General features: G+C 43.4%; 1 protein-coding gene across 6 annotated transcripts in view; it reads right to left on the reverse strand.

Moving 5' to 3' along the window:
- Positions 1-5,637: 5,637 nt before the first annotated feature.
- Positions 5,638-25,961, reverse strand: part of OSGEPL1 (O-sialoglycoprotein endopeptidase like 1) — a 38,477-nt gene continuing 18,153 nt past the window's right edge. For 4 of the 6 annotated variants that reach the window (XM_053273032.1, XM_053273015.1, XM_053273008.1 and 1 more), the window contains 7 exons: positions 25,463-25,713; positions 22,514-22,901; positions 18,963-19,167; positions 18,722-18,870; positions 16,374-16,504; positions 14,766-14,837; positions 5,638-6,144 (listed from right to left, as the gene is read on the reverse strand). In XM_053273032.1, the coding sequence (XP_053129007.1) occupies positions 6,066-6,144; positions 14,766-14,837; positions 16,374-16,504; positions 18,722-18,870; positions 18,963-19,167; positions 22,514-22,901; positions 25,463-25,674 (1,236 nt within the window). In that variant the 5' untranslated portion in view covers positions 25,675-25,713 and the 3' untranslated portion in view covers positions 5,638-6,065. The remainder of the gene's footprint in view (positions 6,145-14,765; positions 14,838-16,373; positions 16,505-18,721; positions 18,871-18,962; positions 19,168-22,513; positions 22,902-25,462; positions 25,714-25,961) is intronic. The other 2 variants (XM_053273051.1, XM_053273023.1) reach the window with 1 other exon arrangement.

Below are 25,961 nucleotides of genomic sequence, written 5' to 3' on the forward strand. Positions count from 1 at the left end.
GTTTGCTCCATGGGCAGAAGTCATGGGTGTGTGCTCAGTGAAAGGAGCTCCTGGCTCTCAGGGAACAAGTTCATTCCCTCGAGACCAAAGTAGTGGATCTGGAGAAGCTCAGAGAGACAGAGAGGCATGCAGATGAGACCTTCAGGGGTGTGGTAGAGGCATCCCACTCCAGGGCTGATAGCTCCTCTCCTGTCAGGGAGAATGAAGGTTTCGGGCAAGGAGGAAGAGGGAAATGCCTTCCGTGGAAGATGAGCCCATATCCTGAGCTTTCATGGTGCACGTCGGCACCAACAATGTGGGGAAATGTAGTTGGGAGGTCCTGGAAGTCAAATTTAGGCTGATAGTGTATTGAAGTCCAGGACCCCCCAAGGTAGCATTCTCAGAAATGCTACTTGTTCCATGTGCAGGTACAGTGAGTGAGACAGGCAGAGCTGAGGGGTTTCAATGTGTGGATGATACGTTGGTGTCAGGAGGAGGGGTTTAGATTTGTAAAGCACTGGGATACATTTGGGGGCAAGCAAGGCCTGTACAAAATGGATGGGCTGCACTTGAACCAAGATAGGGTCAGACTGCTGGCGCTTAAAATAATTTTTTAATAAAGGTTGCAGAGCAGCTTTTAAAATGACGCCTGGGGAATAGCTGACAAGAGCTGGGCAGTATCCGGTTTGGCAAAAGCCATCCTTTAAAGTGTGAGGGTGCAAAGGATTCAGATAAACTGCCCTGAGCCATTTTTGGAAGGGCGGTATAAAAATCAAATAAATAAATCAAATAAATAAATAAAACAGAAGGGGACAGAACAGAACCATATAAAGAACAGGCAGAAGACTGTGCCAGCTGGTCAAAGAGTCAAAAGAAAGATAGCATACACCAGGTAATAAGATTCAGCATATAGGTGGTTATATGCCAATGCCAGAAGCCTCCGAGCCAAGATGGGTGAGCTGGAGTCCTTGGTTGCTAACACAGAAATAGATATAGTGAGCTTAACATGGTGGAACTAAGAATTCCATGGTGGAACAGTGAGAACCAGTGGGACACTGTTATCCCTGGATATAAACGCTATAGAAAATAGGGAAGTGTGCCTTGGACGTAGAGTAGCACTGTATGTTAAAGAAGGGATAGACTCTAACAAGGTAGAAAACCTAGGAGGACTGGAGTCCTCCACAAAAACTCTGTGGGTGACAATACAAGGCCTGAAAGGAAATGTGCTACTGGGGACGTGCTATCGCCCACTGGATGCTGACAGTGACTGGGAGTTGCTGGAGGAAATCAGGGAGGCGTCGAGGCAAGGCAGTAATAATGGGTGACTTCAACTACCTACACATAGATTGGGTAAATTCACAGTCAGGTAATGACAAAGAGTTCAGATTTCTAGATACACTGAATGACTGTACCGTAGAACAGCTGGTCTTGGAACCAACCAGAGAGAAGGCGACCTTGGAATTAATCCTGAGTGGCACCCAGTACCTGGTGCATAATGTCAGTGTCATCGACCCTTTAGAGAACAGTGACCATAGTGTGATCAAATTCAGCATACATGTGGGGAGGGAATCACCAAGGAAGCCTAACAGAGACGCTTCAAATTTCAGAAGAGGAAACGTCTCCAAAATGAGGAGTATGGTGAAAAGAAAGCTGAAAGGGAAAATCAGGAGAGTCACTTTGCTCCAGAATGCATGGGGTTTACTCAAAACCACAATACTAGAAGCCCAGTTAGATTGTATACCCCAAAGGAGGAAAGGTATCACTAAGCCAGGAGGATGCCAGCATAGCTAACAGGTAACGTCAAGGAAGCCATAAAAGGGAAGAAGACTTCCTTCCAAAATTGGAAGGCCTGTCCAAATGAAGAGAACAGAAAGGAAAACAAACTCTGGCACAAGAAATGCAAGGTGACAATAAGGGAGGCGAGAAGAGAGTTTGAGGAACATTTAGCCAAAAGTATCAAGGGGAATAATAAGAACTTCTTTAAATACATAAGAAGCAGGAAACCTGCCAGAGAGGTGGTTGGACCATTAGACAATGAGGGAATGAAAGGGATTATTAAGGAGGATATGGAGGTTGCAGAGAAGCTAAATGAGTTCTTTGTATCCATCTTCACGGCAGAGGATACTGAGCAGATATCTGTTCCAGGCTTTTAGGGGATGGAGGCTAAAGAACAGAATCAGATAGAAGTGACAAGAGTTGATGTTCTAACTGTCTGGATAAAGTGAAAACTAGCAAATCACCAGGGCCGGATGGCATCCATCCAAGAGTCCTCAAATAACTCAAATTTGAAATTGCTGAACTCCTTGCTAAAATATAACTTATCCCTAAAATCATCAGGCTCTGTACCAGAGGACGTGAAAGTAGCCAATGTAACACCGATTTTCAAAAAGGGATCCGGGGCGATCTGGGAAATTACAGGCTGCTTAGCTTAACGTCCATTACAGGCAAACTGATGGAAAGCATCCTTAAGGATAAAATTGTAAAGCACATAGAAGAACAAGCCCTGCTGGGAGAGAACTAGCATGGTTTCTGCAAAGGTAAATCATGCCTCACCAACCTTTTGGAGTTCTTTGAGAGTGTCAACAAGTGTAGTGAATAAAGGTGATCCAGTTGACATAGTATACTTGGACTTCCAAAAAGCTTTTGACAAAGTTCCTCATCAAAGACTCCTGAGGAAACTTAGCAGTTAAGGGATAAGGGGACAAGTACATGTGTGGATTGCTAACTGGTTGAAAGACATGAAACAAGGGTAGGTATAAATTGAGTGTTTACACAATAGAGGGAAGTAAGAAGCGGGGTCCTCCAGGGATCTGTACTGGGACCGATGCTTTTTAAATTATTCATAAATGATCTAGAAGTAGGGGTAAGCAGCGAAGTGGCCAAGTTTGTAGAGAATACCAAACTCTTTCGGGTAGTGAAATCCAAAACGGATTGGGTGAGTGGGCAACAAATTGGGTGAGTGGGCAACAAAATGGCAAATGCGGTTCAATGTTGACAAGTGCAAAGTGATGCACATTGGGATGAAGAACCCCAACTTCCAAGTATATGCTGATGGGAACTGAGCTGTCAGTGACTGACCAGGAGAAGGATCTTGGGGTCATGGTAGACAGCTCATTGAAAATATCGACTCAATGTGCGGCAGCTGTGGAAAAGGCCCATTCCATGCTAGGAATCATTAGGAAGGGGATTGAAAATAAAAAGACTAATATTATACAAAACTGTGGTGCAGCTATATCTGGAGTACTGTGTACAATTCTGGTCACCACATCTAAAAAAGGACATTGTAGAACTGGTAAAGCTGCAGAAGAGGGCAACCAAGATGTTCAGGGGCCTAGAGCACCTTTCTTATGAGGCAAGACTACAACACCTGGGGCTTTTTAGTTTAGAAAAAAGACGACTGCAGGGTGACATGATAGAGGTCTATAAAATCATGCATGGTGTGGAGGAAGTGGCTAGAGAGAAATTCTTCTGCCTCTCACATAACACTGGAACCAGGGAGGTCATCCCATGAAATCGATTACCAGGAAATTTAGGACCAGCAAACAGAGGTACTTTTTCACATAATGCATAATCAACTTGTGGAATTCTCTGCCACAAGATGTGGTGACAGCCAGCAACCTGGCTGGCTTTAAGAAGAGTTTGGATAACTTCATGGAGGAGAGGTCTATCAACGGCTACTAGTTGGAGGGCTATAGGCCACTTCCAGCCTCAAAGGCAGGATGCCTCTGAGTTCCAGCTGCAGGGGAGTAGCAGCAGGAGAGAGGGCATGCCCTCAATTCCTGCCTGTAGACTTCCAGCGGCATCTGGTGGGCCACTGTGTGAAACAGGATGCTGGACTAGATGGGCCTTGGGTCTAATCCAGCAGGACTTTTCTTATGTTACACCAGCATGGTGTAGTGGTTAGAGTGCTGGACTAGGACCGGGGAGACCCAAATTCAAATCCCCATTCAGCCATGATACTAGCTGGGTGACTCTGGGCCTGTCACTTCTCTCTCAGCCTAACCTACTTCACAGGGTTGTTGTGAGAAGAAACTCAAGTATGTAGTACTGGGCTCCTTGGAGGAAGAGCGGGATAGAAATGTAATAAATAAATAAATAAATAAATAAATAAAGTACTTGGGGCACCATACAGCCAAAGTTAAGAACTTTAAGTTCAATGGGAGAGAATCATGAACATGTTTTGCCACCAAAACCAACTGAACACAAAAGATAAAGTGCTGCTGGATTGTATTCCAGTTTACTCAGTTTAACTAGAAAAGCTTCAGGAGGTCTCACTTCAGATATTACATTACAATATATTTCTGGTCTATGGACCGCTGTAAATTGATTGATTACAATGTATCTTGCACTTTTTCTGGATGGATTTGGGAGCCAAGCTTGTCTTTTCACCTGAAATTGAGAATTGTGCCCCAGACATTACACTAATTCTTTTGCTCTTCATAGAAATATGGGGACATTTTCTATGGACAAGAAGAGGACAAGAGAAGGGCAGGTCCTGTCCTGTCATGCCCAACAGAGTTCTGGCCTGACAGCAGGGATCTCAGTCAGAGTTCTGATTCTTGGGACTGTTGTGTCAGAACTCCATCCAATAATGCCTGACATATTGGTTATGGCATGCCTGTAGGCCTGACACAGCAGTACAGCCCTAGTATAAACACTAAGGCAGGGATCCTCAAGGTTGGGCCCCCAGATGTTCTTGGACTTCAACTCCCATAATCCCCAGCCAAAGGCCACTGGGCCTGGGGATTATGGGAGTTTGAAGTCCAAGAACATCTGGGGGCCCAACGTTGAGGATCCCTGCACTAAGGTATCTCAGTGTTCAAAGAATGTTTCTAAATCTCCCCAAGCTCAAGAAGTGCTCTGTTAGAGCAGAAACATATTCCTATGTTAATGAAAAACAAGAGGGTATTCTCAAGGATGTAACGTAAAGATTGTCTTTATGATTAGCCTAATCAAATAAGTATGTTCAAATATGCAGTGGAATGGTTACATGAGCTGCTAGCGATGTCCCTAAAGACACAGCAGACATAGGGACAGTAGGTTGTAGGTATAGGTAAGAACTATTCAGCAATCAAATGGTGAAGTAACAATTCAACCAATGGTTAAGAACAATGGGAAGAGGTGGGTGTGGAAGGGAAAGAAGTGGGAGAAGGACTTGTATGAGGATATGTTTGAAGCCCTGAAACAGCACTATCCACAGAAGAGTTCTTGAGACATTGGTTGATTGATACATAATTATGAACTTGCAATGCAGGATGAATTACAGCAGTAAGATAAAGACTAGAAGTTTAAAGTAGTTCTCAACCTTAGTTTCTTTTGCAGTGAATGGTAATCTCTTTCTCTCATCTCTTTGGTTAGTATTTTCCAAGAGCATCCATTTAGTTTCCCCACCCTTGCTATCCATGCCTCCCCATCTATACATGCTGCTAAGAAGGAATCATAGGAAATGGTTAATTTTTCAATGAATGACTTTCCAACCATTCCTACTCCCTTATTCCCAACCAAGGGAGCAATCCATCTCATTAAGCTGTTTTTGGTGAATTCTGTAGTTCTGTGTTTTTATTTGTTTTTGTTTTTTCTGGTCTGTCTTTTTAAATGTATACTACCCAATATTTCACCCCACATTATGCTTTCGAACAAGTTCTTTCCATTAGCCCCTTGAAAAATGGCATTATTTAATGGGTGAAAAGGATACATGTCAAATGTACAATGATGAAAAGCTGATGATGTCTATGTCACCTTTAAAACAATTAGAGTAAAACAAAATAACACTGCATTTGGGATTATCCTGATCTGTCTTATTGTTTTTATCAATTTTTAAAAAAATTGTATGTGATTTTAAACTTGAACTGTAGCCATTTTGCATCTTTCCTGGAGAAAATCAAGATAAATATATTTTAAAATAAAATAAAATGTAGTGATCTCAAGTTTCTTCCTATCACATGCTCACATCATGAAATACTTGATCAATGACACACTGTATGAGAAACGAGGTGCAGCTGGACACAACTGGCATTGAGTTCTCAGAAAAGAGAAGCCTTGGTGTTGGATGGTGATTTCCACAAATATTTGAAAAAAGGCAAACATCAGATTGTCAGATTTAGTGCTGGCACGTTGATAGAAGCTTCCTTGACTAATTTCGAGATATCAGTCCCAAGAGGAGCTCTATGAAATGGCAATAAAAGAAAAGTTATTACCCATTTTTAACATACAAGGCTCTATAGTTACATTATAAATTGAGAGGCATACAAAACAATTAGCCTGTTTTATAAATTCATACCTAGGCAATGATTACTTAGCATGCTATTTATATCATTATCCTAAAAAAATAAATAAATTAAAACTATCCTATTCAAGGCAATGCAGCTATTGTATAATATTATTGCAGAATCTATGTCTATTAATTTCAAGCAAAAGTATTTTGATTATTGTGTTCCATATTAAAAGCTTTGACTGCTGGCCTACTCTTGTTCCTTGTATTTAAGTTAATTAATAAACATTTAAGTCTCTTAATGCCTTCATCCCTTATTATCCAGTTTTCTTGGGAACCAAGCAGGCATTCTCACTGGACCCCTAAATGGGTAGGAATAAATTTAGAGATCTGTATATTTAATAGAGCATTTAATCATGCTTTATAACATACAGAGCATAGCGTAGGTTATAAAGCATCAAACTTTTCTGATGCAAAGGGTGTGCCCATTTTAACTATGTTGGGAAAACAATGATCTCTTTCAAAGAAAAGGGACTCATCTGGCCTAAATTCCAAATCCTGGAGCAATAGTTACTAAAAAAGCAAACAGAATAATAACTTGGCAGAAAAGTGCAAGTGGACAACAATAATCTCGCTACAGATGGATGAATGAATGGATGGTTTTATTATGATCATTGATCAGTTATACATACTAACAGATGATACTGCATTCAGATAAAAATTGTTATACAGAATACACCAACATAGAAACCTCTTGTAGCAGCATCTAAGAAGGGCTGGAAATTAGCTGTTGACTGATCTTAACAGCAACTGCACAAAATCTGGCAACATTGTAGGAGATAGAAGGTTTCTTATCTGCCAGGAGTGTGGCGTAAAATTCAGCAGTCTGGCCGGGAAAACATGATAGCAGGGGAGAAATAAGACTGCACCAGCTACCATTATAAAAAGGACAAAACAACAGCACATAGTGAACAGATTCGACCTGACCTGATCCACAGGGGCAAAACTGACCGGCCAGAGGGGTTTTCAAAAACCTTCCAGATAAAACTGCTGATGTTAAGGCTCTAAGAAACATCCTGTGATGGCTCAGTAAAGAGAGGGACAATAGATAGCTAGCACGTTCGCAGTTAGACACCAAGGCCCCCTCTTATGGTCTCCGAGATGGAGATTAAATCATTCTGATGTTCAATGTCCAAGACCCTCTGTTTGAGGATCTCCTTGGCTTGACTGTAATCTAGAAATGACAAATATTCATTAGAAAGGCCAAGTGATGATAATTTGCCCAATAGTGCTCGTGTCCAGGTAGATTGAAACCTATCTGCACCCACAATAGGTGGGGGATGTAGTGATGGATTGGAGAGATTATTAGCTAAGGTATATATGTAAAGATTGAACAGGGAGGGTGCAAAATGAACCCTAGTTATTAAATGTGAAAGTGAGCCTTGAGGGTTACATCTCACTCTTACACTGGTGTTCTCATAGAGCTTCTGTATGAAAAAAAGTAAACACCTATCGATATAAGTGTCACTGAGTTTTCCCCAGAGGCTTATCCTTGAGACTGAATCAAAGGTTGCTTTAAAATCTACACAGGCCACATACGAGGAGGGCATAGGTTTGTTGCTATATTTCTCAATCAGATGGCGTAATACCAGGACATGGTCCATGGTTGAATGCCCTGTTCTAAAACCAGCCTGTTCATCACCCCAAATACCTTCATTCTCCATCTAGTTTTGCAACTTCCAATCTAAATACCTCGAGTAAAGCTCACTCACTACACTCAGCAAGCTAACTGAGTGATAATTGGCAGAATCACATCTATCCCCTTTTAAAAATATGGGCACTATTATGGCTATGCCCCAGTCTTCAGGTATGAGCCCAGTTTGATCTATGCATGTAAAAAGGGCTGCTAAGACAGGGGTCCACCAATCTGCATTAAACTTAATCATTTCAGAGGAGATACAATCACAGTCCGAGGCCTTGCCAACTTTTAAAGAATCAATTCTTAACTTCAGCAACTGAAACAGGTGGCCATTCAGGAAGTGGATCATTTTTTAAAATCTACTGGGACTAGTTCCTCCTCCTGAACCACATAGAGAACTCTAAAGTGCAATTCCCATGTCTCCATAGGGACCTGACTAGTCAAATGAGAGGGATAATGGTTCGAGCAGCCAGCTGTAATACGCCAGAAGAGAGGGGAATTCCCCCTCTCTAACTGAAGCAATCAGCCTTTGAGCCTCTTTTCTCTTAGCTTTAATCAAGGATTTATATTCCACCCCCCCACCCCCCCGGACTAGTAGTGTTGAGGGAGTTGCACGTTGAGGGTCTTGTTGGTACAATTTATAGTTTGCCACTAGCTCCTTCTTGGCAGCTACACACTCTTGGTCGTACCAACTTCTAGACCTACCCATTGGCTGGCAGTTATAGTTCTTTCCCGCACAAGATGATCTTGTATCATATGAATGTGTGTCCCAAAACGATCATATACAACTCCAATCTCTCTCCTTATTAACTCATCATGAAGTCCCATCATATCATCTGAGTTTAACAAAATGTCCATAACTTGAGCCCATCTCTCATCCCACTTAATCCATACTTCCCCAGCCATAACTTCCAAAGTGAAACTGAATTTATCCTCAGAATGAGATGTCCCAACTGGCAGATTAGTCCTTATAATAAAAGGGAGATGATCGCTATCAACCTCCATTTGAACAACACAACCGACCAGGTTATGGGATGTGAGCCAGTAATCCATGGTTGACATCCTGTACCCAGACCAGTAGGTAAATTATGCCGGGCGGTCTCCACTCATTGTTCCATTTAGAATACACAGATCAAACCAATTGGCCAACTGGGCCAAACACAGGCCTGCAAAATTGTATTTCCCATCCTTGGCCAGCTGGGGGGCAGAGGAGAGAGACTCCCATATCTTCTGCTGGGACAGAATGGTAATCCTATCTAATAAAAGGCTTGGTGTCCGTCCGTGGACGGACACCAAGCGTGTGTCCGTGCCTCCCTGGCCTCTTCTGGGCATGCGCGAAGCGCATGGCCAGAAGGAGCCAGGGAGGCAGGACCGCCAGCACCCGGCGGCCATCTTGGCAGGACCGCCAGCACCCGGCGGCCAGAGGAGGCAGCGCGGCCGAGGAGGCAGCAGAGCCATGGCCGAGGCCTGGCCGTGCCGCCGCTTACCCGGCTTCTTCGGGGCGGCCGCTTCTGGCCGCCCAGGATGGCCGCCGAATGAGGCGGCCGACAAAACAATGCGGCGGTGGGCCCGGGCAGCGGTGGGCCAGGCCGGAGCCGCGGTGGGTGGCGGGCCCGGCCGGAGCCGCGGGCGCCGGGGGGTGGCGGGAGAGGGAATGGCGGCGAACGTCTGGAGCGCAGAGCTCCACTAGCGCCCGTTAACCAACGGGCTTCATGTCTACTAGTAGGTATATAAAGCTATGTCATTCTGCCCTATCCTTGCATTGAAATCACCTCCCAGTAGACTATAAGCTAGGGGGTTGACCTCAATGCATTCTTCTGGATATTTACCTAGGCTTGCCACTGCTGCCTTACCAGGGAATGCTTACAAAAAGGGGTTAAGTATTTATTAATCAGAACTAACTGAACGTGATTAAATTGCAGTAAAAATTCAATCACCCACTGGGCATAAAAGGGCATGGGGGTAATCTTCACATAAAGTCCTGTTGCAATTAATAGGGTTAGTTCTCCTTTGGGTCTACCTCCCTTTTCGCTGGGCCAGGCATTGACATGTTGCACATAAAAACCATCCACCCCAATCTTATCGGTGGCCCAAGTCTCCTGCAGGAAAAGAACATCAAATTTAGACAGGTATTCTATAAAAGAGATATCTCCAAATTTACATGCCAAACTGGCTACATTCCATGTGCAGAGGGAGAGTCTGCACTGATCTGATTATTGTCATTTAGGTAATTCAGCAGTGGCTGGGACAGAAGCCTGCTCTTCAGGCAGATTTATTATTATTATTTATTCAATTTATTTGATTTAATTGCTGAATTAAATCATTTAATTGCTGAACCAGCTTAGTAGAGCTCGAAGCCTTTATCAGACACCGTTGGGCACACATCCAGAGGAGGATTGCTCTGTTATTTGGAGTCCTGATGAGAGCAACGTCTTGGGACTAAATTGATCCTTCTTCAAAGATTCTATAAGTTCAGGCAGAGGTGGAAGGGGCCCCAAAAGGTCCAGCAGCTTTTCCAATGATGAAGTAGGCTCAGAGGGGAATTGCTGATTTCCCACTGGTTCCATAGGGTCTGCATTGGAGGAGAGCTAGTCTTGTGGTAGCAAGCATGACTTTGTCCCCATAGCTAAGCAGGGTCTACCCTGGTTGCATATGAATGGGAGACTTGCTGTGTGAGCACTGTAAGATATTCCCCTTAAGGGATGGAGCCGCTCTGGGAAGAGCAGAAGGTTCCATGTCCCTCTCTGGCATCTCCAAGATAGGGCTGAGAGAGATTCCTGCCTGCAACACTGGAGAAGCAGCTGCCAGTCTGGGTAGTCAATACTGAGCTAGATGGACCTATGGTCTGACTCAGTATATGGCATCTTCCTATGTCCCTACCTCTGAGTGCTCTCCGGAACTATTCTTGTGGGTTGGTTTGAATTTGCAGGGAATATCTTAGAAATATCTCTTGAGTAAGAAGCCAAGACTACTACTATGGGCTTCCCAGTCTGTGTCTTGGGATGCTCCAATTGCAATGCTGTAAAGCTGTGAACTTCTTCATCAAGCCCATCCACATCTTTTGTCTCCTGGCTCATTTGACTCATTTGTAAATTCATCAGTGACTCTGTTTCATGCATAGAGCTCCTCTCCACAAGCTCAGCAGGTTTCAGAAAATCCTCCGCCACATTTAACTGTTCGTTAGCTGACACATCCTCTAGGATAACAGAACGTTCACAGTAAGAGGGTCCATCTGTATAAATCCAGAGTTCAAAAGCTCTATTATTCCTTTTCTAGGGAGACATTGGTTAAAGCAAACTGATCATGTTTCCTTGCAACCTCTGTTTTGCCAGGAGTTGAAATTACTGAGTTATCAAATAACTGACACTCAGCTTGGTGTTGACCAACTTTTTCAAGAGGGCTTACAATTGTTTGAACTGAGGACAAAGCCTGTTTGAGATTAAGCAAATTTTAACTGATTTCATTTATTCCCTGCTGCATCTCCTTTGCCAAATTGTCTGAAGAGAAGGTTAGAATATCCTCTTGAAGACTGTCCAGAACTGAAATGCCTTGTTAACGTGAAACTATCTCAGCAGTTGGGGGAGTACGTTTTCCACAGTAGGCTTATCAATGTTATGCAAATTCATTAACCCTTAACTATAGTAATGGGTAGATAGAATTTGTTTTTAAATAGATGGGCAGAGAAGATTTCATAGCCAGCCAGTAAAGCTCTCATTTTGAAAAGCATCAGAGGAACAGCAGATTGGCTAAAAGTTAATAGAATTCTTTTGCATTTGGGGGAAGAGGGGAACCATTTGATAGCTAAGATATCAACACTCTGAGGATGACAACAAAGTAATTGATCTAAAGAGAATTTAATAGCCATCCAAGTGGACCAGCACCTTCCCACATTGTATTTATTAATAATTATCCCAAGTGCAACCAGTTTAGTCTGAAAAATTCTGATATCAGACGTTTTGCCAGTCACTCCCCATGCCTGCAGCATTTCTGTTCACATAAGTCTTTGTGATAAAGCTAGCTATACTAGATGGATGCTTTTGCACAAGGGCATCAACTGAAGTCATAAGACAATCAACCTTCAACTAACTGAGTTTAAGTTTTCAAATATTGCAAGAACAGTCCAAGCTGTTAATAAACATTGATCTTTGATGAAATCTACCGATAACCTGGGGCACTTGCCTGGATCCAGTCCTCCAACTGATGCAGGAGATAGATTCATTAAAGGCACTTTATCATTTACCAAGGTATTATCCCCCTGCAACTGTCTTCCTTTAATAACTGTTGCTGCTTCAATTAGCTCAAGCTCTTGTTGCTCTAAGAGTGCAAATCTATTCGATGTAGAAATGGAGTAATTCAAACTTACAGGCTCTTTTGATGTCTTGCTATCCTTCGTTGCCATAAATGTATCCAAACGTGTTTGCTTCAAAGTTTTCACCCGTCCTTGCACTTTGAGGCTGGTACGCTGCTTTTTTTTTTTTTTTGGCCCATTGTTTAAGTTATCTCAAAAGTTTTCAACAGAAAATAATCTATTGCCCTTTAGTAAAAAGGAAATTATCCAAGAGAAAACAAAAACTAAGCAATCAATCAGCCAGCCAACTAATCAACAGTGCTCCGGCTGATTAAGTGCATAACTCCTCCGGGAGGCAAACCACAAACAGAAGAGCAGAGTTTAAAAAGGAAAAACAAATAAACTAAAACTGAATACCAGATAACTCCTCTTCTACAAGAGTTCAAACATAAGACAGCATAAGCAGCCCAAAGGAGATAAAAGAACCCACACTGGAATGTTTTCCCACAAGCCAAGCATCCGTATGGCTTCTCCCCCTCTTGCTACAGATAGAACCTCTCCTCCTCATGTTAGTTTTCCAGAGGCACAGAGTAGTGATGTGCACGGTCCGGAGAAGTCCGGACCGGCACCGAAGGGGGGCCTTGTTTCTAGGGCGGGGAGGGCTTGCTTAGTCCTCCCGCCTCCTTGCCCCCGCCAGCGCCCGTATTGAACAGTATAGGGGCGCTGGAAACCAGCCGCCCCCCCCGCCGCGAAATATCCCCCAAAGTCAGCCAGCCAGCCAGCCCTCCCTCCCTCCCTCCCTCCCAGCTAGCTGCCCTCCCACCCACCCGCTCGCTCACCCGCTCGCACACTGGATAAAAAACGAGAGGAGCTCCGGCACAGAGCTCCTCTTGTTCGGAAGGCCTCCTGAAGAATGGTGGCTTGCGCGCGCGCGCATGCGCGCACCGCAAAGCACGCCGTTCTCCGGAGGCCCGGTCTACCCGGCGGGAAAGGGACGGGTAGACCGGGCCTCCGATCGCTGAGTAGACCGGGCCTCCGACCGCCGGCTGGCTGGCTGACTTTGGGGGTTATTTCGCTGCGGCGGCGGCGGGGGTGGCTGGTTTCCAGCGCCCCTATACTGTTTAATACGGGCGCTGGCGGGGGCAAGGAGGCGGGAGGGCTAAGCAAGCCCTCCCGCCCTTAAAGGCATACCCCCCACCCGGACCCGAACCAGGCAGGGCCGGACCAGTCCGGCAGTTCGGCCATTCTTTGGAATGGCCGCCGGACCGGTTCGGGCACACTGCTAGCACAGAGTGGAAGTGGTCAAAAATGTGACTCCCCATCCACAATATAAGTGGTAGAGTCCCAGCTGCAAGGACTGTACCATGTACCTTTTCTGAATGTTTGAAATGGCTCTGAATGCAGAAGTTTGCCTGTCAACAAGCCAGTCACTGTCAACAAGGTCACAGGCAACTGGACACAACAAATTGTTACTGAACTGTCAGTTGCATGGCTAAAACCCCAGAAAAGGGCATTGAGAACTAAACAGTACAACACTCAGATTCTGATGACAATCCAATATGAATTTGGTCCTTAGGAAAATACTGCAGTCTCTCATTCCAAGTTAAGAATCACAGTTGGGTCTAAAGCAAGCAGCTGGGCTGGGCTGACAAGCTACAGCAAAAGAGCAGGGGGTGGGGGAAGGCTAGTATGTTTGGAAGGCACTTCCTCCACTCTCTCTTCATACATTGAAATGGTCCAGTTTGCAAGCCTCCAAGTCCAACCATATATTAGCAATCCTGTGCACCTCTATACCCAGATGACTGTATAGTGGAAAAAATGATATCTCATCTGCAGTACAAAGGGTTAGCACTGCTGTGGCAATCAATGCTGTCCATAGAAAACTGATGTGGTACAAAAAACTGATGAAATATGACGTCTTTATTATAAATCCATGCTGTTCATTTACAATTTAAAAGAATCTTTCTAAGTCTATAAAACTCCTGGTGTAGTTGGGATCTTGTGATGCTTTTTCAACAGAATTTTAAAAATCTCTACTGAGTATTCAGACTCCTAACCTTGCTACTTCACCAAGCCCCAGTTGGTAGGTGCTTTTATAGTATGTGCACCATTGTTTTTTTCTATGGTTATGAAATTATATTTCCCGTATCTCTTATAATTTTGAGTCTCTTGAAGGACAAAAGGTACTAGCGAAAGGAAGAGTGTTTCAATGTATCTATATAAAATGGGCCAGGAAAGCATATTTGTTGCCAATAAGTCCAACTTTCTTCACACAAAATTATGCAAAAATGTACTTAATTTGCTTATTTTCTGATTATATGACATGCTGCTAGGAGTTTCTAAAGGCAGGATTTGACATGATGTGGAACATTTTATGTCATGTGAGAATTGAGAGGTGTGAAAGAGGATATGGTGGACACAGGGGAAGGGCAGAGAGTCATGCTTGACACTGAAGACCACCACCAACGTTCTCCTAGAGTTACAGGTTCTCAGTGGATACTGCCTTCTTATTTTCAGATTTTTCTCAGAGATAACAGGACACATTTTGTATAATGGAGAGAGAAAAACAAAGTACTTATACTGCTTACTTGGGTTCGTATCTTATGCCTTCTGTACTATATAAAATTCCCAATCCTGCACGAAGCCTTTCGATGCCATTCCTACAAAGATAACATTGGTGTGAAACAAAAATAATACACAATTTCATTTCTGCAAAATAATACAGGTCTTGTTGATGTAGCTCATAGGGATGTGCACGAAACTGATTTTGCATTCCGTTTCGAGCTCAAAATGAAATGCAGATGGCTGAAACTGAAGCTTCGTTGAAACAGAGGCCAACCCCGGCTGTTTCGATGGAACAAACTCAAAATGTTTCAAGTGTTTCGGCCATAGAGAACAATGGGGAAACTCTAAACACCAATTTTTCTCCATGGGTAGCTCCAAGGGACATGAAAGTGGGTTGTGTGATAGGACAATGGGTGCTACCTACCACCCAACCCACAAAAGAAATGGACAAGCAGGCAATTTTAAACATTTTTTTTAACCTTTTCACAAACCCCACATAGTCCCTATAGGATCCCATGCAATGCAAAGTGCAGAGCAGACTAGAGCAGTGAGTGAAGCACAAGTTAGTCTCAAGGCCAGACATGGAGCTCATCACAGCAATCACCAAGAAATATTACACACACAAACACACACATACAGCTGTCACTGTCCATTTCTCGTCACACACTATCTCAAAAACAAACCAAACCACAACTCAAGGAAGGCAGGCACCCAAGTTCTGCCTTTGTCAATCTGAGATCCAGCAAAACCAGACAGTTATAGCAGCAATAGTATAGCTTATTATACTCAGCGCTGAAAAAAGAAAACCACAAAATCAAACCTTCTTTCCTCCTCTCCTGATGTATCCTCTTCTTCAAGAGCGACATAGTATAAGCGCTCTCTCTGCCTCCCAGTCCCTTTGAATACATTTTGAAATTCCCTCCTTTTATGTTCCCCCTCCCTCCCCCCAGCTAATGGGGGCATAGTTGCCCATGACAACACTTGATTTGTATGATAACAAGCCAACCAATTAGCAGGGAGATTGCAAGCGAATTGGAACCTTGCCAGAAAAAAAGAAAAACAGGCCTCCAAAATGGGGCTCGAAGTGTCAAAATGGGGTTGTTCTGCTCCAAGCTTGAAACAGGCCTTTTATTTAAAGGGTGTTGCGTTTCGAGCTCAAAACAGCCTGTTTGGGGTCAAAACATTTTGACGTCAAAATGTTGTGCACATCCCTAGTGGCTCAGTAGTGAGTCTCCATCCTACAGGCAATTACTTTCAGCTCAACTTTCCACTTAATATCCCTTAATTGGAAATGGTGCAGAATGAATATGATCATGAGGCCTCCTCCTTCTCCATTCAAAGTATAGTTCTTGGTTCCCCTGATATTTGGGGGAATTTGTAACAGGCAGTTTTATCTCTGGAGAAAAATGCTGCTACAGGACGCATTTACATGTGATGAACTGTCTAGACATTCCTCACTTCCATGTAAGAACTGAATGCACCCACTATGTATATGATCTCATGGGAGAAATGCAAGTCTGTTGATGGCAGCTTCCCATGACATGTCTACACAGAAAGCATGTGTTTTCAAGTTTACCATGCTGCTCCATAATTGTGTAGCTCATTCAAAATAGAAAATAACCCTTGCTTACCATGCAATCATAACGCCATTGTCGGTACAGAGTCTGGGAGGTGGACAAAATAAGGTAAAGTCAGTGGCATCTGTCACAATCTGCAGAGTTTTGCGGATAAACTGGTTACTTGCAACGCCTCCTGATGCCACCTGAAACCAATGCTGAAAGTTAGAGGAACTCTGGTGTCAGCTAAAGAGCTGTATCTTGCTGTGCACAATAGCACAGAGGAGAAACTGTACTATATGAAAACCATCCCTCGAGTATCATGACACCAAAAGATTAAATTGTTTTTATGCAATAACACAAGCTGATGCTAAATAAGTGCTCCAGCATAATGCTTGACTAAGGAACTTTTCTGCTTCAAACAGATCGTTTAGATAAGCTCTTCCCTTTTACAACACCACAGTACTTCCGTCAGGACAGACACATTAACATAGTTATTCTAAAATGGGTAGATATTGTCAAGCTTAAAAATTCTATTTTGCCTTTTTAGGTGGATCTGGTAATACTTCTCCCACATCAGCGCAGATTTAAAAGTCAGTATGCATCATCTCATAGGTAGTCAGTTACAATTCTCTAAATGCTGTTTATTTTATCAAACTCACATTTTACCATGTACAGATAGCGCCTAATAAGTCAAATCTAAAACCCATTTTAAAATTCCAAGATGTAAGGTTTGGAACTTTACGAGGTAATACTGTTTAGTGCTATGAAAATATATTCAAATGACTGTTCTGAAACTGTTGTGTTGTAATTACATCATCCTAGTGAATGAGAAACAGACTGGATGCTTTTTGGCACAATATACTTTGGAGTGTGATGTCCAAAGTAAATTCCAAATATGCCAGAGAGGACAATAGCATGTTCATGCCCTTAAAAGTCAAGCAGTGACTCTTTAATAAGAAATATTAAACATTTTTTATTCTGCTGTCCTAGACAGCATTTAGACCCACTAAGATCTTCTTTAATTTTAGATTTTGATAGAAAATGTTTTTTGAAGAACAGTGGTATGTCTTATGAAATTGAAGAGTCAAGGATCAGAAAATGATAACTTTATAACTGCTAATATGGAACTTTCCCCCTGTTCATTTCTTAGTATGCAGTGGCTAGAAAATCCTTTAACCTTTAAAGATTCATTTTGGTGACTATTGAAGATTATTAATCTTTCCTAAAATATATAGGAAGCACTGGTTGACACGTTCCGCGGTCTGACACAGAATTGTTAGCAAGAAACTGTAATTCTCTTACAGTAATAAGAGTTGGTTGGCTGCAAGTTTAACAAGTTGTTCTAGTAAGAACTACTCTGCCTTCTTTCATTTTCTCTAGAACTGGACTAAATTTGGTTCAAATCGAGTTAGATCTCTTGCATCCGAAATGTTCACGTGTCCACCACCTTGATTCAGGGTGGATGACATCATCACAAACTATGCCACTGAGGTTTTCACATGTGCCCCTACAGTTGTAGCACATTTGGTTCAAATAGGTGAGGCGGTTCACAAGTTAGTCCACTTGTGCCTCAAATGTTTATGTGTTCACCATCTTGAACTGGGGTGGATGACATCATCATAAACTATGCCACTGAGGTTTCCCTACAACTCTACTTGATTTGGTTCATATTGATCCAGGTGTTGCGAAGCTGATGGGACGATCACACACACACACACACACACACACACACACACACACACACACACACACCTGGGTGATCTCATAAGCCTACTGGAAAGCAGGCTAAAAAATGCCAGTCTTATCTTTCTGAAAACAAGCATTTAACAGCTTTCTTTGAATGTTTCAAAGTACAGTTTGTTTGTAACTCTTATTAGAGGATAAGCAGATGCGGTGGACAGGAAGTAGAGGTGGCCCAACCTCCCTGATTTACTTCCCCTTCACATGTTGGCCACATCCGATTAAAATGCCTATGTGCATAGGCCTGAAACACGCAATCTGTCTCCTCCCAATCTTGATCGATAAGGATCATGCATTACTGGGCCTTCACGGAGACAAGGCAGATTTCAGAGTGGGATGGCAGGCACTGCTCATTGCACACTGACTTTCCCCAAACAAGTCATAGCCTTTGATTTAGACTGCAATCCTATACTGTACACAGTTAACAAGAAGTAAGATTCATTACACTGAACATAGTAGGACTTGCTTCTGTGTGAACATGCAGAAGCCTGCCCTACTATTCTTTTCATATAATTAGCTTGGTATTCTTGCTGGTGTCTGTCTCTTCTCAAGGTCATCACTACCTGTACCTAGAAATGCAAGTAGTTTAAAACAAAACTAAATCAAACCAAAAAGCTTCTAGGATTTTAGAGAAGGTACCATGCAAAACACACACAAAACATGCACACATACACACTCACCAGAGTCGCCTTATTGTGTGGTAAGATACCCTTTCTTATGCAGAAAAGAATGGCCCGGTGTGTTCGCTTAGCAATGTGAGCAGCTACTGTGTACTGGACGGCCGCAGCAAGGTCTGAGATACAGGACAGGAGTTGACCTTCCTGAAGGCCTAAAGAAATTATGATCAAATTGATTTGCCAATCATATGTGCAGACCACATGCACAATTTCTAATACCGGTAGTCCTGCTTGGGAGAAATACCTTCTTCCCGTTCTTTTTTTGCAATCATTCTAGTGACTTGAGTTTGAAGTCCAGCAAAGGAGAAGTTGCAATTTTTATGTCGCTCCATGGGAACTTTGAATTCATACCGCAGCATATTTCCCTGCCGGGCCAAGTGCTCTATTGCTTTTCCACCACTCAGACCAGAGCACTCTGGATATTTCTGTAAATAAAGTCGCCTGGCTACCTAAAAAAGCAAAAACAGAAACTTAAAGAGATGCAATTTTTAAAAAGAGAGTAGCCAGAAAAGTGTGATAACTAGTGGCTTTATAATTCAGAGACATGCCAAAGACATTCTTGTTGGTATGGCAAAATATAACAGTTCCTTTGGCACTAGGAATACACTTGACTCTGTGCTTCAACAGATGAAATCAGAGGTACAAAGGTGCACCCACTCACCCAGCTACATGGTACTATCCCATATAGCTGTGCTGTTTTATGTCTGAATACTGCAACTGAGTGGGCATGGCCAGCTGTGGACCTTTACCATTTTACTGTTATTATGGCTTATTATGCAGGATGCTGATCAAGTGAGAAAACTGCACACAATGGGCCCTGCCCATGCATTTCTGGTATTCACATGTACATCACAGTCACGTGAGATAGAACCTCCCATGCAGCTTTCGTGTGTGTGAAAAGGGGGCCTGAAAGAAAGGCTCAAAAGGTCATGTGGCCAAGTGTCAGTGGCCTGCTGACCCCTTTATACATGTTTGCAACTGACAGGGCTCCATAGCTGGCCTAACATATATCCCTTAGTGACCACTATCCTTAATGTACTGCCAAAACAAGAGGCCCACAGTCACACAAGAAATCAACAGCAAGGAGAATAAAAAAATGCAGCCACCTGTATTTCCTTACTAGAAAGCTGTCCGGGGGGGGGGGGGGGGAGAAAAAGAAAAGAAAAGGTGGGGGCAGCAGGTCCCACAGCAGCATAGACTGATGATTTTATGGCATCAATGGTAATGAGGTGATATTTCGCCTTTCCTTGAAGGGCCATCCTTCTCACTAACAAATTAAAGCAGACAGGAAATTCCTTGCAGAATCACCGGTGAGATAACATGGTGGGAGGGCATATGAAAGAGAGAGGAGAGCTACTTCCTTTCACTATAGAGCTGATTGTCAAATGTGTTGCACTAGCACAATCAATCCGTTATTTGGTGACAAGAGAAGGCAATCAGAGCAATGGGCAGAGCCATCACACCCACTCTCACCACAAATAATTGACCAAGCAAGTGTAAGTAGTCACTTGGTGGGTTTGCACAATCACCCGGAAGTCAGCAGGACAGAAACTAGAGGTTCTTGGTGAGCATATGCAGGCATGTCATCTGAACCTACCAGCCTCTGGTTGGCGGCTGGACTTACTGACTTCAGCCCAACTTTCTCAGGTCAACTTCAGCCCTAGCTTACAAATATTGGGCTTAAGTCAGTAAGCCCAGCCGCCAGTAGGAGTGTGCACGGAACCGCCGAACTGCGGTCCGGTACTGGGGTGGGGGGTTGTTTAAGAGCGGGGGGAGGGCTTACTTACCCCTCCCTCTGCTTTCCCCCTCTATCGCCCGTAGTTTCTCTAGTAATTGGGGCGGCAGGATACCTCCCTGCCACCCTTCCCCTTGAAAAGGCTCCTAGACCCAGAAGTCTTCTGTGCGCGCGCACGTCGCCCATAGTTTCTCTAGTAATTGGGGCAGCAGGATACCTCCCTGCCGCCCCTTCCCCCGTTTCGCTTGAAAAGGCAACCAGAAGTCTTCTGCGCGCGTACGAAACTATGGGCGACGTGCGCACAGAAAACTTCTGGATCTGGGAGCCTTTTCAAGGGGAAGGGGCGGCAAGGGGATCCTGCCACCCCAATTACTAGAAAACCTACAGGCGACGGAGGGGGAAAGCGGCGGGAGGGGTAAGTAAGCCCTCCTCCTGCTCTTAAAGCAACCCCCCACCCGAATCGCCCGAACTGCCCAGGTCCAGACCGTTCCAGAGGCCTTTAGAATGGCCTCCGGACCGGTCCGGGCACATTACTAGCTGCCAGCTGGAGGTTAGTGAATTCAGACAACACCCCTGCCAGAAGCACACACTTGCCGGCAATCTCTGGTTCCTGGTGATCATGTGACCCACCCTCTGTATCACCATCAGTGAGCCAATTGGTGAGGTAGGCATTAAAGCCACCTGTGAGAATCTTGCTGCAGCTGGAGAGAGAGCAAGTGTGAGTGTGCACACATATACTGAGGTCTGTGGGAGAAGCCCTATGGCATATACCATGGTAGTGCTGCCCCAGCTCTGGAATGTCCTTCCTGGAGAGCTCCAGCAGAACCCCTCATTTATATTTCAGAGACAAGGTAAAACATTTCTTCTTTCACAGACGCTCTCATTAAGCTGTCCAACGGATATTTTACTTTGTGGATTTTTAAATAAAATGTTTTATGTGCACATGTTTTATGTTTTAATTGGGCGTCCCTTTGATGTATCTGCTATAATTGGGAAAGGAGGATAAATTATGCACATAAAATTAATAATAATGTTTGCACATGTGCCTGAGTGAGAAAGGAACTTCTCACTTAGGATGGAGGAACTTGTTCAAAGATGGTACCGTCCTTTGTGTATGAGAAAGATGAAAGCATACCTGCATGTCTCTCTGCCAACATGAATATGTATGGGATTTATACATCTGAAATTTATGCTGGTCAAAGACTGAAATAAAGACTATGCCTACATCTGAAATTTAATAAAGCTATATAATCTATCAGCACAACCTCCTTTGTACTGAATGAGGTTTATATTAATTCAGCATTGTGAGGAATGAGATTTAACCACGTGACAACTTAACTGGATGTACCGCTAGAGTACAGCACCACTACATGCATTAAAAAAATTCACTCAAACTTAGTGTGTTCATTTATTTGTTTGGTCCAAGGCCCAATTATCAACAAAAGATAAATTAGGATCAGAGTGGAGGCAGAATGGTCTTCTCTGAATTTCAGCCTGTCATTCAAGCTACTGCCTTGGGGCAAGAAAGAAATGGGGCTTCGAGAACAGGCCCTATATCCCTTGCTTGCCTTGTGGTGACAACAGCCTTATGATCAGCTATGGGGTGGGCAGTCTTGCACACACCCTTCCATTCAAGTTACTGCTGGGTAACCTGAATTGGGACCCTGCTGAGAAGTACTTGACCAAGTCATTCTCTTTAAGCATCATGTAATAGCAGCCAGAATAAACAGAAAGGTGAGTGAAAGGGCTCTCTCCCCCATCCCATCTTTTCTTGCAGAGTTAGGCAGCAGAGGGAGGAGAACCAGTGGACTTCCATGCTCTGGCACGACCAAGAGATGGTTATGATATACATCTCTCTAACTAATCAACTTGCCACAAAATACTGTGTAGCTAGACAGAAATACATACTAGAAAATCAAAGGAAGTATTGACGCAAGAGTAGCCTAGTCTTCCAATACCATTCTTTACTTGGGCTTATAAGGAGAAAAACATGTGTGCTATAAATAATTCAAAAATACAGTACACCTGAAAAGTTAATAAGGTGATTTAAAAAAAATTACCTTATCTAGCATGTCCCCCGGTGCAATGTCCAGTGTTTGTCCAAGGAGAAGAAATTCGGAAACACTTTGTGCGACTGCCAGTATACAGTGACCCCCAGAGAGCAAGAGAACTAGGAATGGAAACTCAACTTGGTTGGTCAACCTAGCTGTAAGCGCATGTGCTTCCATATGATGGATGGGGATGAAAGGCTTCTTGTACTTCTCCACCAGTTCCAAACTATAGTTCAGCCCAACTCCAAGGCTTAAAGCAAGTCCTGGCTGTACACTTGTTGCAATAGCTGAGAGTTCATTCCCAGAAACTCCACTGGCAGAGAGAGCTTGTTGTACTATCCTCACAATGTTTTCTTGATGAAGCTGCTGTGCCACTAGAGGAATTATTCCACCTGTTCTAATTAGAATACATACATAATGGTTGATGTTAGATCTGATTGCCTGATCTTGACCTTCTGGCCAGCCCCCACCTTTTTACTGGCTTCTTTTGTCCAACTTCTCTTTTTTGTTTTGGTTGTTTTGCAAATATAGAGAGCCAACAAGATGCTAATGCAGGCCTGTACAAATCTTCTTTGGCACTAGGAGCCAGCCCAAATACGGAGAAGCCAGACTGCCTTCTGCTCAATGTGGGGGGTGGGCTCACTGCTCACCTCCAGCAATGCCCTCTGCTCCATGGGGTGTGTGTGGACTTACCGTCTTGCTTACTCTCTTCTCTTCCTGGTTGTGTCTGTCTGGCTTAGGCAGGCATTGAATGCACGTGACCAGAGGACGTGAGCGAGCAAGCAAGGCCAGGGAGGGAGGGTTGTTCCCTTCTCCTCCTGATTGTGACAGCCCATCACCTGCCTGAGCCAGACAGATGTGATCAGGAAGAGGAGGGAACAATCTGCCCCTGCCTTGCTTGCTCACTCTTCCTCCTGGTTAAGTCCATAGGAAGCTGCCTTATACCAAGTCAGACCATTGGTCAACCTAGCTTAGAATTGTCTACAATGACTAGCAGCAGCTCTCCAAGGTTTCAGACAGAAGTCTTTCTCAGCCCTACCTGGAGATGCCAGGAATTGAACCTGGGACCTTCTGAATGCAAGCAGATATTCTACCCCTGAGCTACAGGCCCATCCCTTGCTTCTAGGAATATCTTACAGCAGACAGGGCTCACATGTATTCACCCATTCAAATGCAAACCAAGAAGAACCTCATTTAGCAAAGGGGACACTTCATTCTCACTACTACAAGACAGGCTCTCCACCCATCTCTACCAGTGTTCTCTCTCATCTGTGTGCGGAACGACTTTTGTTCTGGGCAGCAGTATCAAGGAGGTGAACGCACATCCATTTAGAGTGGGACCTTCCAGATTCAACCTGAGTGGGATCTAAAATTAACTGAGCAGGTATTAAAAAAAGGTGTGAGCATGTGAACACACGGATGCCATAGAGGGAAGACCATTATTTATTTATTTATTTATTTATTTCTACAACCTGCCCCCTTTTGTTTGCTCCACCCAACCTGCCCCCCTTTGCTTGCTCACTCTTATTGGTCGTGTTGGTCCATCACCTGGCTCAGGTGTCATGCTTACATTTCCAAGTGCTATAGTGAGCTGGTGCCTGGGAATTGTTGAGCCCTGTGCTAATAGTTTAGCAGATCCTGGCAAGTCTGGATCTGGCAAGGAAACTACAGATCAATGATATTCCCTTGGCTAGCAAAAAGGAATATTGTACCCAGCTGAAGATTCAAGTACAATTGCTCAGCAGCTCAGCAGGCTCCTCCCACTCTATCCTTGGGTGGAGTAAGAAGACCTGCAGTCCTAGGGGGAAGAGAGTAAGGAGCAAATAACTAGATAACAGGCCACCCAGTCACCAGCAGTTGGAGAGATGATATGATGGGTGAGGGAACAGCCACAATAACCAAATGAGAACTAGAATGTTGAGGGGAGAGGAGAGGAGATGTTGCTATCCCACAGCAATGCTGGAGAGATAAAAGTAATTCCAAGTTTATTATACTGCATTGCTAAGAACTTGAGTCTGATTATTGTGCAAACTTTGGTTTTGTCCTAAGGCGAAAACTGGTCAGAGTGCCTGTTATCTGACAGAGGAATGCTTACTGGCTGAGAGGAGGAAGAGGAAGAAAGGATGGAAATTTTTCCAACCTTTGGGTTTGAGAGTGTGCTTGATCCTCTCCCTTGCAGGCCTGAGTTCATTATTTGTAAGGTGCGCCAATGGCCAGATGTCCCTCAACTGAGGGAGTGGAGAGGTATTAATGGTTGAAAGTTCTTCAGAGGCATCTCCAAATGGGGGAAGGCCAGAGTGACTCTTTTCTGCTCAACAACTAAAGATGTATGTGTGGTCATTATAAAGAAATGACAGACAAGCAGTTTTCTAAAAGAGAGAAACACAGAGGCTGAATAGAGTAGCGGAGAGAGATCTGAAAGCTGATATAGGGCACTTTAGGGTACAGAAGTGTCTCAAGCGGATCTGATGTAATCTGTTGCTGACTTCTAGGGGCACCCTGCTGTTCAATTCCCCAAAGTGTTCAATATCTATACGTGTAAGAAATACCACAAAGATAACAAATTGCAGTAATCTTCTTCCAGAGGAAACCAGAATCTAATTAATGCTCTCTCTGGAATTTTCCACTACTTGGGGGAAGTGCAGAGCATGCATAAAAGTAATAAAGTGTTTAAGCTATCTTAGGAATCCTCCCAATAGAACAGCAGGATCAAAATAAGAGCAAATCAAAATTTTAAAATAAATAGTATTAATCCTTTTCTGTTTCTTGGCAGCTTTTGACACCAATTATGGGCAGTTAATATTATGATAGTTATTTGGTGGCACTTGTGGACTGACACTCAAAGCCTTAGCTTTCTATAATGTACAAACAACAACAAAATAGCAATTACATTCAATCTAAATTGAACTGGATTCAATTATCTTCCCAATTCCTTTGCAAACAATAAGTTCTGCTTACTTTATATGAACCTCATTTTGAGAATGTAGTGCTTCTCCTAAAATGTTGCCAGCTTCATCCACCACAGCAGCTCCTGTATCATCACAGCTGGTTTCTATTCCCAGGACAATTTTAGTAGAAAAGCATTTGTCATTGTGAATAGAGATCCTTCTTAAGCAACCATTCCAGTAACGTTTAGGAGATTTTGAAATTACTTCTCCAGTGCCGTACATTGTTAAAGATCTCAGTAGGTTGGCAGGCCTGAAAAGGAACTGTACAAAAATTACATTTAGAATTGAATGTATAGCAGTAATTAACAAGCTGGAAACGACTATTTATTTATCAATCTCTTATATTTCTATACTGCCTGATATAGACATCGCTAGGTGGTGTACAAAGTTAAAACAAATGTAAGAACAATATGAAACAGTTAAAATTCATAAAACAGATAAAAACAATCTCAGTGGATAAAAACATTAAAAATTTCAATTTCAATTAAAAGCCTGGGAAAACAAGAAAT

Source organism: Hemicordylus capensis, chromosome 1 (genome assembly GCF_027244095.1).
Source record: "Hemicordylus capensis ecotype Gifberg chromosome 1, rHemCap1.1.pri, whole genome shotgun sequence".
NCBI lineage: Eukaryota > Metazoa > Chordata > Lepidosauria > Squamata > Cordylidae > Hemicordylus > Hemicordylus capensis.